Source organism: Bacillus rossius, chromosome 3, assembly GCF_032445375.1.
Source record: "Bacillus rossius redtenbacheri isolate Brsri chromosome 3, Brsri_v3, whole genome shotgun sequence".
NCBI lineage: Eukaryota > Metazoa > Arthropoda > Insecta > Phasmatodea > Bacillidae > Bacillus > Bacillus rossius.
Window position 1 is genome coordinate 16,406,315 of NC_086332.1, and position 14,690 is coordinate 16,421,004.

General features: G+C 44.0%; 1 protein-coding gene across 1 annotated transcript in view; it reads right to left on the reverse strand.

Annotated features, from left to right (window-relative positions):
- Window positions 1–14,690, reverse strand: part of LOC134530281 (trichohyalin-like) — a 289,318-nt gene that overhangs the window by 8,584 nt on the left and 266,044 nt on the right. Inside the window, exons 16-18 of the mRNA XM_063364988.1 lie at window positions 9,729–10,037; window positions 8,437–8,597; window positions 4,889–5,036 (exon numbers count right to left, since the gene is read on the reverse strand). Coding sequence (XP_063221058.1) covers window positions 4,889–5,036; window positions 8,437–8,597; window positions 9,729–10,037 — 618 coding nt within the window. The remainder of the gene's footprint in view (window positions 1–4,888; window positions 5,037–8,436; window positions 8,598–9,728; window positions 10,038–14,690) is intronic.

Genomic DNA, 14,690 nt, shown 5'->3' on the forward strand with positions numbered 1-14,690 from the left:
GGTATTCCATAAACTCCCATCCCCCGGATAGGTTGGTCACCCCCCCCCCCCCCCCCCCCATTTTATTAATGGCAATGATTTTAATAGATTTTTTTATTACTTTATTTTTAAAATAACAAAAACGTATTTTACAACGTAAAATTTGTTCTTAGCACAGCACATATTATGCCTTTGACTAATTAACAAACCTAAGATTAAAATATAGTCTTAAATAACAGAAAAATTGGCATAAAAGATACCTACGGAACTATAAACAGTTAAAGGTAAATGGAGACACCTGAATGGATGAAATCATTTTACTTTTTTCACAGATATCAATTTTTTAAGTATTGGTTGGAAACAATTATATTTGAAATTCAGAAAATTGGTAATATCGGCCGATAACGATTATACAATAATTTCATCCATACATCACTACTTCTTACAAGGTACATTATGCAAGAGTGCTATAGTACAAGTCAAAAGTTTTACAAGCTGTCAGTACGAGGGTGAACTGCGTGAGGGGTTGGCGGTTGGCGGGATAGTCGGGAAGTAGGAGAATGTAAATCATATCTGTGGGTAGCAGCACTCTCCCTTTGTGTATTAGTATACCCATTCAAAAGATGTTGACTGTTAAAGTGTAAAGGCAATAGAGCCCCGTGCAAGAGTAGGAAAAGCAACAGAATAGTTCACAGTAAAGGATGGAGTGCAATCAGCAATGTTGTAAGCGAAATAATAAAAAAGGGCGAAACAAAAAGCTTATTCCAAGTACATAGGCTAATGGTACAGGAAATGGCTTTCTTTCACAGGGATCAGGGATTATTAGCATTCAAGTCTGGTAAGACAGAAATGAATGCCACTAACTTCAGACCTAGTAAGTATATATTATGTTGAAAAATCTGTAGTGTTGAATACTTAAAAGATGACTTACCTATTTTTTTTACAATAAAAACAGTCTCCTACTTGCATAAAATGCTACAATGGGTTGAGGGAAACAGTTTTAATGTATTTGTTGATTTTAAAAAAATTTGGACACCAATCAATGAAGTATTCGAGCTCAGTATTTACATAGAGGAAGCTTTCAGAACCACAATGAAGACTTGTATGAAAATGTAATAAAAAATTAGTAACATTTCTACATGAGGAAAGTAGCATACAATGAAACAATGCATAAAATTCTGTTTGTGGAACTTGCTGGAACACACTGAACAAAAGGAAAAGTATTCTGTTGAAGCGGGCACTTAGCCCTGATTTTCGCGCATGCGTCGGATCGGCGACCTTCCCCTCTTCCCCACTCCTTTCCACTCCTCCTTCCCCTCTAGCACCTTAGTGACCTCAGCGCCACCTGCGAGGTTTTAAAAGCGGCTGCGCGCACTGGGTCTCGTTCATTATTTCGTTGCTCTTAGACGTGTTAGCATGAGTAGGATGCGGTGTGCGGACAAGCATCGGGCAGCCCATTCCTTCGTGGTAGGAGATACTGTCGTCTGCAGAGCCTATACTCTTACTTCTTTAGCCTCTAAGTTAAATACTAAATTATTACCTCCTTATCAGGGTCCGTATACTCTTGTTAGGTTTTTGGGCAGTAACACGGCTTTATTACAAGATTGTCAATCTAAACATAAATTCAAGAAATGCCACGTAGCTCAGCTAAAATAGTATGTGCCTTAATGTGCATTAGGGTATCGTAGTGACGTTTTTTTTTGTTATGTAATTAATGTGTGTCTTGTTTATTTGCATCTGCCTTGTATGTACATTTGTTTGTATGTAGAATTCTGGCGCCTCCTATCCTTTCCCTCGCTTTCGACACGCCGGTGCACTCTGCTGTCGTCTTCGGATCGTCGTCATAGCCTGCGTCAACACTGTGAGGAGACGTCCTCGCCGTGTCACCGTCACCCGCTCCTCCCTGCGCTGCCCGCTGCCTGAGTTGTGACGCCTGCAGTGGCGTAGCCAGGATTTGTGTATGGGGGGTGTTAAGAAGCATGCCCCCCCCCCCCCCCCCCCCCATATTAAAGCGGGGGGTTTGGGGGTCCTCCCCCAGGAAAATTTGGATTTTAATGTGTAAAATAGTGTTATTTTAGCAGTTTTCGGTACTTAAATTTAAATATTGTAATGGTAAAAATTTTATTGATTTTAATATGAAATTTGTTTGAGTGATGAATAAGAAATTAATTAAGGATTTGGTGCTAAGGGTGGGTTTGAACCCCTAACACCCCCCCCCCCCCCCCCCCGGCTACGCCCCTGGACGCCTGCGCTCGTGCTGTTGGCGGCCTCCTTTTGGGGTCGTCACTGCCTGCTCATCCTTGCCCGGCTTTATGTGTGAAGTCTCCTGGGACTGGCCCTCCTTGTTGAGACTGCCCTCTGGATTGAGGTCTCCGTTCTCCATCCTTGGTGACGCTGCACGGGAAAAGCGCGGATTGGGACTCGTCGTCTGCCTGAGGCGGTCCTATGACTCCGTGCCGACGCCCTCTGCGCCGCCTGAGTTCATCGCTGCCCGGGCCGGCGATTGACCCACCTCTTGGTGCTGCTCCGAGCTGATTGCGTCGTCGAGATGTGCCGAGATCCTTGCAGTTGGGCACTCTTTTCCGCCGGCGAGCCAGCGAGCGTGTCCGCGAGGCCGATGCGGCTTCACCACCAGTTCTACAGTCGGTGGCCATGCGCCCCCTGTCCTGAGGCGCGCTGTCCTTGCGCCTTGAGTGGTGGTGCGTCCCTCTGTCACCGTGCCGTCGGTTGCAGCCTGGGGCACACCTTACCGCCGCCACCCGCCTCATCTCTACCGGGACGTTCTGGCACCGTCCGCTTCGTCCATTCGCCGCTTCAACCGACGGCCGAGGTCGACGAGCAACTTGGTGTGCCTGAGCATCTTGAAGCCATCATGAAGATTTCGTACACTGAATGTTACCTTTTCATTCTGCTCACTCAGGTAGTTAGGGCTGTTAAGGGGGCGGGAGTTGAAGCGGGCGCTTAGACCTGATTTTCGCTCATGCATCGGATCGGCGACCTTCCCCTCTTCCCCACTCCTTTCCACTCCTCCTTCCCCTCTAGCGCCTTAGTGACCTCAGCGCCACCTGCGAGGTTTTAAAAGCGGCTGCGCGCGCTGGGTCTCGTTCATTATTTCGTTGCTCTTAGACGTGTTAGCATGAGTAGGATGCGGTGTGCGGAGCTCGGCAGTAGCTGGCCTGAGGGGTAATTCTTAGGTATATTCTCAGGATTGTCGTCGCACGAGGTGGCCGTGCCATTAGCCATGCCTTAAGGTGTCGTATTGTTGTGTGCCTATTCTTCTAATATCAGTTTCGGCCACCACCTGTAGAAAATTACTTTGGAAAAATAATATTTCGTTTTCGTAAGGCAGTATTTTTGCCATATCCTTTGGTTATAGTGGGATGCTCTTGATTTGCCCTTTTGATTGCTTACTGTTTTGCTGAATGCTACCATGAGCAGTTGTTATTTGCGCAATATTTCCGTAATTATGTGTAGTTATGTCTGCCTTATATAGTACCTTTTTGCGTCTTGTTCTGGTTTCCGGGAATTTGAACGTTCTTTGACTGCGGGCTTGTTTCGTAGGGTCGTTTGATCTTGATCCGCACGCTTCATGCCTATTTGACTATTCCACATTTATATTTATTGGACTTAGGCTAACCCCTCTTTAAATCGTTAATTATATCTGTTTCATGTTGTGGGTGGATAATGTCTTATGAGCCTTTTGAGATTCTATGTATGATTATTTATTGTCGTGGCCATGACGTCTAAACTTAATTCCTTACTGTGATATATATATATATATATATATATATATATATATATATATATATATATATATATATATATATATATATATATATATATATATATATATATATATATATATATATATAGTAGTAGATTGTATACGCATGTAACTGGCGTATTTGTATCCTAGTCATTTCATATTATAGGCCTTCATTATTCGCGTAATCCATATTGTTTTATTATGCTCATTCCTTGTGATAACGTTGAAGATGTTTTCGATGCGACAACATAATTTAATCACCTCATGTTAGCCCATCTGAGAGGCCTTGTAGATTGTGTTAGATACTCTGTGGCTCTGATATATGAGCTATAACCTTCTGTTACTAGAGAATCACTGTGGTTGTAGCGTGCGAGACACGGCTACACTGTACTAACAGAATTTCTTAATGGATACACACAGCAGCATCATTTAATATTATGTGCGTTTTTAACACAGTTAAATGTGTAACAGAACAGTGTTGAATCAGCAGTGTATCGGTCTGCCCACTGTTTGGTTCTGCTGGTCTGTTTTGGGAAACTTGCATGCCTAGGACTATGGGACCCAGCTTGTAAGACTTTCGGTCCATACTATACATGTCACGTTCACAATAAAACATTGTTTTAACTTTTACATATTGCTTTTAAATGTTCTTTTTCACACAGTCATAAACTTAAAACTAAAGTTTGTCTATTTATAAAAGAAGGGAGAGTAAAGGGGCATTTTTGAATATTGTCTCAAGCACTTGTAACGTAGAAATAAGTGCCTGAGACAATATGAAAATGTAGGCAACTCATAAGTCGTGAGGCGTCATTTTTCAACGATTGGTGCCTCAGCGATGGGCTGAAGCTTAAGACAAAAACATTGATATGTATGAATCAAAATGGTTGGAAACTCTTTATAAAGAAGAAGAATGTAGTAATTCTACATACAAATGTATAATTAAAAACTAATACTTTGTAGCAACGCACTGAATTTCAACGGCAACATTCTTCACAAAAAAAAAAAAAAAAAAACACCAGAAGAATGTGCCCAAAAGCTGATTGCTTCTTTTTTTGACTGAATTCAGACGTACCTAAATTTGAATCTTTGACTCTTTCCAAGTAAGTCATAGCTAACGCATAGTCACAGTCAAGGCAACATCACCTCTTCCTTGAGCTTGTCGGTGAGGCGACGGCGGTCGGCCCGCAGTTGGTCGGCCTGCTCCGCCTGCTTGGCCGTCCTGATGCCCGACACCTCCAGCAGCGCGAGGTGTGCGTCCTTCTCGCTGATGGCAGCCTCCAGCGCCTCCTGCCTGCGTGGGAGGTTCCAGCCACGATGTAGCAGGCAGCTCCCCAAACAAGGCTAGTGTTGCTGTGCAGGGGCGCCACAACTAAATTTCCAAAGAGGGGGGGGGGGGCAATATACCTTTTTATAAAGAATTATCTATCTCCCTTGTTGAAGCGGGAGGGTCCGGGGGTCCTCCCCGGGAAAATTTGTATTTCAAGGTGGAAAATGGTGCTATTTAAGCAGTTTTATTATCTAAAAATTGATTAAACAGCACTTTCTTTGCCCCCGTTTGCCCCCACTTAAAGTTTTCAGAGGGGGGGCAAAATACCCTTGCCCCCCCCCCCCCTGTTGTTGCGCCCCTGTTGTTGTGTGTAGTCACAAGGTTGGTATAGTAGGGTCCCGCTAACCTGGACTAGATGGGATCAGACCCTGTCCGGGTCGCCGAAATTCCGGATTAAACGGAACTTGGCTCAAAACGCATGTACAAAAGTTTTAGATGGGTTAATAAATAAAAATCACTGTTTTTTTTTTATAAATACAACATTTCCTACAGATTAATTTTAATTTTAATACTACTGTACATGTAGCCCTAAGTTTTTAACCTGCTATTAACCAGATGTCTGAACAAGTTGGGTCCGGATTAGCGGGACTCTACTGTATATACCTGATTGTGGGACCCTATCGTAGGTTATGTTTGTTATGAAGGTATGGAGAGACTGGGATAAGAGTGAGAATAGATGTGTAACAATTAATTATTAATATTTAATAATAGCCCGTTCATGCTCAGAAGGATTACCAAAAGAGCTAGTGCCCATACTAGATCTTGGGGTTGCTAAAATAATCATAAGCAATTAATTAATATCCACAACAAATAATGGACAGGTGGATCCACAATATTGTAAAGAAGGGGCCAGAGAAAGAGCCTCCTCGTGTTCAGAAAATACAATGCTTTTCACTGTTCTTTACAAAAAAAAAGAAAGATGTTGTTAGTTTAAGTAAGTTAGACGACATTCCGTGGTTTAGGTACCGGTACCTTGTTTCCCTATAGCCAACTTAAAATCAGAAAAAAGGGACAAATGTTTTGAAGACCAAAATATTTCATTAAAACAGGAGCAGTAAAAACAAAAGTAAAAAATAAGTAAATAAAATGTTCTACTAGTAAAAGAGTAGGAATGGACCAATAAAATTCTTGTATCCCTCAAATCCCATCAAATCTTTAGTATCCTAAATATTTGAGTTTCTAGGAAAAAGATTCAAATATAAATAGTGGAGGATAAATAAATAGTAAGTTGAAAACACTAACAACTTGAAAGTTTACTAGGTCTGTTAGTTATAGTCTTTAGACCCATTCTATTACCTTTCCCAATATATTCCACTTTTAATAAGTAATTATCTAACAGAAATAACAATATAAATTTGTATAGAAAACCTAGTTTTCAAAAAAAACATTTAATTGTTAAATCTATAGCTGTTTTTAATTCCGGAAAAGTAATTAATGTTCAACCTTTGAGACATATATTCTGATTTCGAGAGGTGGATTCCAGGTACCTATGCTTTGTGATTCCAATTTGAGATTTGGATTCAAGAAAACTGGGATTCGTCCAATCACTAAAAGAGATAGTAAAATATAAATTTTTGAATCATACACAAATAATTTAACAACTTAACATTGTATTAATTCTTTGAAGTGATGTCGACCGGGGCTAAGTCCTCCCTAAGCCCGATGTGCCTCATGTCTCGCCCTTGCAGTCCCCCTCCCTCCACCACCACCCTCCATGACCCTGGCGTTTAAAACCACCCGCCCTAGTGTATGTGTGTGTGCGTGTGTCGGCTCGCGCCTACCGGTGTGACGTCAGTGCTTCGCTCCCGAATGATGCCGAGGGCAGGACCGGTGCAAGGTAAATTGGCGCCCTAGGCGAAAAAGCTTAATTGCTACCCCCCCCCCCCTCCCCTTCCCCCCGGGCCGGACACCCCAAAAAAAATTGTCCTTGCCTCAAAATACATCACGTAAGCCTAAGATTTTGTCAACAATTAAATGTAAGCAGGCTTGTGTTTTTTTTTCTTGTTTACTTATTACAAATCATAAACAGGTCACCGTGGACTTTAAATAATTACTTATATCAATATAAACATTCCAAACTGTTACAAAAATCCATTTTCAATCTAGTTTCAATAATCGTTAAACATATTATATCAGCTGTTATGTGTCGTGCTGCGCCGCCCCCAGCTAGTTGGCGCCCTAGGCGGTTGCCTAGGTCGCCTATATGGACGTGCCGGCCCTGATTAATGGTTTATGTATGTTCATTCCTATTCCCGGTGGCACGCTTTATTAAAATACGTGTTAACAGCCGTTGGCCGGATGTGAGTGTTGGACCCGCCTCGAGGGCACGCTGGAAGGTAGTCTGTCGCTGCCTGAGGGAAGGAGTCTTACGCGCCCGTCTTCTGCATCTCTCCACTAATACTGATCCACGTCCATCTGGCTATTTAATTTATATAAATCATTTTCTTTAACTTCAGGACTTACCTCGGGCAGAAGACTGTTTTATTTAAGTTTTATTTAATTAACATATCAGTGTCTTTTGTGTGCGTGGCCACACGGGGAGGAGACTGGCCTTCGAGAGCCTACCTTATTGTATGTTTTAATAAAAAGCGTGACCCCCCACTGAGAGGGGATATAATTACGTGCTTTTATTTATACTGGGGGAAAACGGGTCGCGCTGCACACGGGTGACGTCACGGCCCTGAGAATAGAGTCGCTAGGGTCCACATGCACGTAACACATGTGGTGGCGCCCTAGGTATAAAGCCAAGTACATATATCCGAAAATCTGAACGCCCTTTGCGACAGCAGAAGAGCACAAAGAATTTTCATGCATCTCTTCATTGCAACCGCTCTCCAGTGCATCATTAAGTTGGAAAATATTAAGAGGTGCTGATGGCGGGTTATGGCTCAATGTCTCATTTGGCATCAAAGTCATCACGAACGAGGAGAAGAAGCAATGTGATCGAAGCAGCTCTGGAACGCGTTCGGCAGGATACGCAACGAACGAGGAGAGCTAATGCATGCCAAATCGCATCCCGCATGAATGTGCCCAGGGTTTTCCCTGTGTCCATGCAGGTATTACCTGGGCCCAACCTATCTCTAGTTATAGTCTAGATTTAAGGGTGAGGGGAGTTAGTCATGGCGCCAAATCGTTGCCGTGGCCGGCCAATCCCTCTCCTAGCACATGATGCATGCGACTCTCTTCCCGCATGGCTGATCCCAGCATGACTAGGCGTATAGGCTTCGGCTTGAGACGCACCTAGGTTCCTCCCTAACCCGGACACCCTCCTACAAGTACACTTAGTTTTAGTTAGGTCAGGAAAAAAAAATCTCGAGACGGCGGACTCCACTGGTCACAGGAGCAGGGGGGCCGGCAGCCTCACTTCATGCTGGTGAGGTCCCGCAGGTGGTCGCGCCTCTCGGCCAGCAGCCTCGCGAGACGGCGCTCCAGGTCCTGCACCCGGCCGAGCAGCGGGCGGCACGTGCTGCAGCGCAGGGCGTGGGCCGTCTGCAGCGAGAGCAGCCGCTGCTCCAGCTTGCCAACCTGCCGGCAGCACCGCGCCCACTAACATTAACTAAACATGACTCTTTCTAATTACTACTCCTGACTGGCTACTGTACAAATGGGATCACATCCCTCAAAACCGCTGACTACATTCTGAATAGAAAGTGTTTCCGTCGTAGCCGCGACAAGAGACGGAGAGGAGTTTCGCCCGAACTGCTGCACGGTTAGTAGCCAATGTCAGAGTCCCCTCATGGAGGACCACGCTCCTAATTAAAACGGGCGCTAAGGCCCTAGGTCAAAGGAGGGGGAAGGTTCGGTTCTAGGCCGTGTGACCACCACGTCGGGACACACAGTGCACCCAGGGGAACATGCTAGGCTGAAACTGTTTTTACTAACTAAATTCTCGTCAATTAATATGTTTATATTTCTAAACAGTTACATTTAGTAAAACCAAATAAATTTACACACACATTATTATGAACGGAATTTTTAAACAAATTTTTAGCTTCTGCTTTCATTGTCTCGCAATTACCTGGGGAGAGACTGGGCAGTATATCACAAAAAAAAAAAGAAGCTAATCCTGGCTTTGATACTAAGAATTGGTATTCACACTTAAGCCTAAACCTGTGATTTTTAATGCAAAATTCATGCAGCAACAGCACGGAAATTGAAACTGATGATTCCCTACTGCAGAATTAAAGCCAGAAAAAAAAAATAACGAGCCTAAAGAAAAGGTATGCGGACTCATCGAAACAACTGCTGGTAGGGTAAAATTACTTATATCTTATAAGCAGGGGTGCAACAACAGGGAGGGGGGGGGGGCAAGGGTATTTTGCCCCCCCTCTGAAACCTGGAAGTGGGGGCAAACGGGGGCAAACAAAGTGCTGTGTAATCAATTTTTAGATAATAAAACTGCTTAAATAGCACCATTTTCCGCCTTGAAATACAAATATTCCCGGGGGAGGACCTCCCCCCCCCCCCTCGTTCCAATAGGGGGGATCGATGATTCTTTATAAAAACGTATATTGCACCCCCCCCCCCCCCCCTTGGAAATTTAGTTTTTGCACCACTGCTTAGAAGAAATGAACTACGGTGAAAATGATGTTGTAAAATGAAATGAGAGAGCGAGGGGGGAAGAGGAGACCGGTCGGCAGACGGTGGCCGACGGACCTTCTCCATGATCTGCTTCCTGCGGTCCTCCTCCTGCAGCAGCAGCCGCTCGCGGCCGGCCGTGATGCGTACGCTCTCGCGCAGCGCCTCCTCCAGCTCCTCGATGCGCTCGTCCTTGAGCCGCACCACGCCCACCAGCTCCTCCAGCTCGTCCAGCCGGCCGTGCCGCTCCAGCGCGGCCTCCAGCGCGCCCACCTCCGCCTCCAGCTCGGCCGTGCGCGCGCCGCTCGCCTTGCTGTGGTCCAGCAGCGCCTCGCGCAGGTCGCTCACGTCCTGCTCCAGCTCCAGCACCCGCTCCTCTGCCTGCTGCTGCCGTGCGGGGAGGGGCGGGGGGCGCGAGACATACCAGGACCGTGCACAACTCAACAGCGCGGCGGGACAAACAAAACTGGGGTGCTCGCTCGCACGAGGAAAACAAACTCGAGTAAAACAAAACAACGTCACAAAACAAACACCTAACTCAGGAAACGTTCGAGAAATAAGAAGGCGGGGCAATCAAGATGGGGAAACGAAAGATGGAAAAAAGGCTTAAAAGAAACTTTTAAGAAACCCGGCCGGGCCAGCCTTATTAACGCAAATTCGTAAATGCAAGCAGTGCAAGAAGCATAGGGGGAGGAAAGGTAAAGGTTGAGGAGAAAAAGAGAATGTTACAGAAGTAAATGTTAGTATTAGTTCTGGAGGAAATCACAGTTAAAATACTGAGCAAGCACTACATAAAGTTAGTTTGTACTTAGAATTATTCTTGTTATGGTGAATATTGATTTTAACCTCTTACTGCCTACTGTATCATAAATGATACATACAAATTTTCTCTTATTCGTTACCCAAAAAATGGTGCCAGCGTGTTTATTTTTACTTTAATACATTTATTTAGTACATATTCAACATTAAAAGGCATTTACTGCACTCTGTGGGCGTGCACTCTGTGGGCATTTCTGAGAATTATTTTTTGTATAAATGTTTGCCATATTGTTTGTTACCGCTGTGTTTGGAACGACAAGAAATAGTATTTTTTTTGTTATGTTTGAAGGTAAGATATGGCTGTAAATATATATATTCCTCTTAGTTTGATACATTTACCCCAAATTTAGTATATTTTAGTTCAAGTATTCTTGTACTGGTGTTTATTACGTTGTTCTTGTTGTAGGTATTATATTTGTTACAACAGGCAACAATGGAAAAAGTATTGAAAATTATAGGTTATGTGTGTTTTGTTGTTATTTATTTTTATTAGTACTGCTTATGTTATTTATCACACATAATTATTTCTGTTTTTGTAGATGGAGGAAAACACAACTTCCAGGAAACTGAGAACTGATTTTGCTGTCCCTGAGGATAGCAATGATAGTGATTTAGATGACAGTGATCCCAACCAAGACTATTTTACCTAGTAGGTACATCCGGACAGCAAAGGCAAGCCCTTAGGAGTACATCTGGTAATGTATTGTCTGATAATTCTGATAGTTCTGACGTTAGCAGTGATGAATCAACTCCAGTGTGTGCATCAACTGCAAAGATAGCTCAGTCATCACTGCACTGGGAAAAAGTTTCTCAAGAAAACAGTGAAAAACAATCTTCAACATATAATTTACATGAGGTATATAGTGAGGTGGAACCCCCTGTTTACTATTTCAGGATGTTTTTTGATGAGGATGTTCTGGACAATATTGTGGAGTAATCTAATCTGTTTTCAGTCCAAAAAAACCCAAACAGACCTTTGAATGTGGACACAAATGAAATCGAGGAGTTCATGCATATTCATGTCTGTTTTTGGGTTACCTCGGTCTCGCATGTATTGGGCAAAAAACACGAGTTGAGACAGTTGCCAATGTTATGCCACGTGATCGTTGGGAGTTTATAAAATCCTGTGTTCACTTCAATGACAACACGAAACTGCGATCTCGAAATGACCCGAATCGTGACAGGTTATTCAAAGTTCGTCCTCTAAATGATGAAATGCAGAAAAAGTTCAAAAACTTACGTTTATGTCAGATGTTGTGCGTAGATGAACAGATATTTCCCCATAAGGGAAAATCTGTTTAGATATTTCCCCATAAGGGAAAATCTGTTTTAAAACAGTACAATCCAAAAAAGCCTCACAAATGGGGATACAAGGAATTCATCTTGTCTGATTCTAATGGCCTTGTTCACAACCTTGAAATGTATACGGGGAGTATAGCCCCGGTTGAAGGAATGTCTGACATAGGCCCTAGTGGAAATATAGTTTTGCGACTGCTGGAGAATGTTCTCCGACATGAAGGGTATATATTGTACTGCGACAATTGGTTTTCGCCCTTGAAGCTGTTTTCTGTGCTCGCAGAAATTGGTATCGGAGTTCTTGGTACAATCAGAGTGAATCGCTTTCCTGGCCTGCAGTTCCAAACTGACAAAGAAATGAAGAAACAAGGGAGAGGAATACCTAGTTGACGAAGTTGCCACAAAAGTAAATAGTGTAGAGATAAGAGCAATAAAATGGTTCGATAATCGGGGCGTTACACTGGCATCAACTTTTGACTGTGCATACCCTCTAGGAGAAGTAAAACGTTTTGACAGGAAAACCAAAATTGAGGTTTTGCCCAAAAGCAGTAAGTAAACACTTATAACACTTTCATGGGTGGAGTTGATTTGCTTGATGGACTAATCTCGTACTATAGGATTCAGCTTCGCTCAAAGAAGTACTAGCACCGTATATCTTTCCATTACATAGACATGGTATTAGTCAAGGGATGGTTGATGTATCGTAGACACTGTGATGTACAGAACTTCAGTCACAAGGACCGACTGGACCTTTTGGGGTTTCGATGTGAAGTCGCATCAGCTCTTTGCAAAGAAGGCAAGCACAAAGGGAAGAAAAGGGGCAGACCTTGTTCTGATTCACTCGAAAGACAATTCGAGATGAAAAAACGAAGAGAACCAACAGCACCTATGCCAGAGTATACATCAAGGCGAGACCAAATAGGTCACTGGCCCAAAATGGAGATCCAGCGCCAAAGGTTAAAGTTACCAAGCTGCTAGGGCCTAACTGCTGTAAAATGTGAAAAATGTAGTGTACATCTGTGCTTTACTACTCAGAGAAATTGTTTTAGTGAATTTCACCAGTAAAAATGTTTGCATTGAAAATCAGCAACAATGAAATTTTTATGTACGAGGGTTATTTTTTTTTTCAACCTCCGATCGGCTGTAATAAAAAAACGGGAATGAATAGGGAAGTTATTTTAATGTCAAAAGAAACGTACATCTTAACTCTATTTTTCCACATAATCACCGTGCAGATTGAGGCATTTGTCGTACCGATGCACCAGCTTTCCAATACCCTCTGCATAAAATGATGCCTCCTGCCTATTCAGCCACGTTTTAACAGTGCCCTGCAGTGTGATTACAGTTTCATTTCTCCATGGCATGCCCATTAATCAATACCCTAATCGCTCGTACACGAATCGACACGTCTCGTAGTGTTTACCCCCTTCCACCAACCATGTGGAGCGGCCACCTCACACCTCAGTTGAAGCTTGGTTATGGGAATGTCAACATGGCTGCAACGATAAACTGTACGGTGAAATGCGAGCTGCGTGGAGTCATCCGTTTCTTACAGGCAGAAGGGCACACTGCAGCAGAAATCCATCGCCGAATGAGTGTTGTGTACGGTGAAAACTTTATAAGCGATGGCGTTGTGCGAGAGTGGTGTCGGAAATTCTGCGAAGGCCGTATTGATGTTCATGATGAAGGTGGCCAAGGAAGGAAGTCGGTAGCAACAGATGAAACAGTGTGGAGAGTTGATGCAGTTGTTCATGAGAGACGTCGATTCACGATTTCAGAACTGTCTGAACAATTTCCGCTCATTTCAAGGTCAGCCCTATATCCCATTGTTACAGACAATCTCGGATACAGGAAAATCTGTGCCCGATGGGTACCCAAGATGTTGACTGACATCAACAAGGAGCGGCGAATGGCATCAGCCTTGTCGTTTTTGCTGCGTTACGCAGACAATGGTGAACCCTTTTTGACTCAAATTGTGACAGGTGATGAAACATGGATTCATTTCGATAATGAAGAAACAAAACTTCAATCACAACAGTGGATGCACACCTATTCTCCAAACAAGCCGAAAAAGTTCAAACGGACATTCAGCACCAAGAAACAGATGGCTACAGTGTTCTGGGATCACCAAGGTGTGCTACTGGTTGATTTCATGGAGCCAGGGACAACAATCAGTGCTGCTGCATACTGCGCGACACTACGACGGCTAAGACAGTTGATACGCAACACGCGGAGAGGAATGCTGACATCTGGTTGACACCGTTCCGGCTGCCTCCCCGTCAAAGCTATCAAGTTTTTGCGGAATGGGTCTCGGGGTTTGGGTTCGGCCAAGTGGCGGGAGGCAGGGACGTGTCCGTAGAGGTGATCCTTGGGCTGTTTAGGCCACCCAAGACGCCTTAAACTACAAAAGATACACTCCGCTACGTGAAGTGTGGTTTTTATTACACATCAACCTCTACATGGTGCTATCCATCCCCTGGCCGCGACTGTTCGGGGTTAGAGAGCTCTGCGCGTGTACGGCTGTTCGGCGATGACCCCGCTTACAATGGAGAGGGGGGAGTTTTGAGCGAACAGTACGTGGCGGACGTTGCTGCTAAGACCTGCGCGGTGATGCACGGCCAGTGGTGTTGTAACTCACGATCTAGATGCGGTTGCGGAATTGGCGCGAAGGTGGCCTCTCAACGTTGCGCGAAGACGACCAGCCTCTTCGAGCTCCCGGTGGGTACTGACTCGCTCGTGTAGCACAGCGCTACAGCAGGCCTGCCAATTGTGCGCCAGAAGCGCAGCGCGCGGGAAACAGACGCGGCCAAGTTTAGGACCTATTCGCACGTTGAAGAATTGAATTAACAAATAAAAACATTTGATGAAATATACATTACATAGTTTATGTCTGTGAGAGAAAACATGTGCCCTTGAATGCAATAG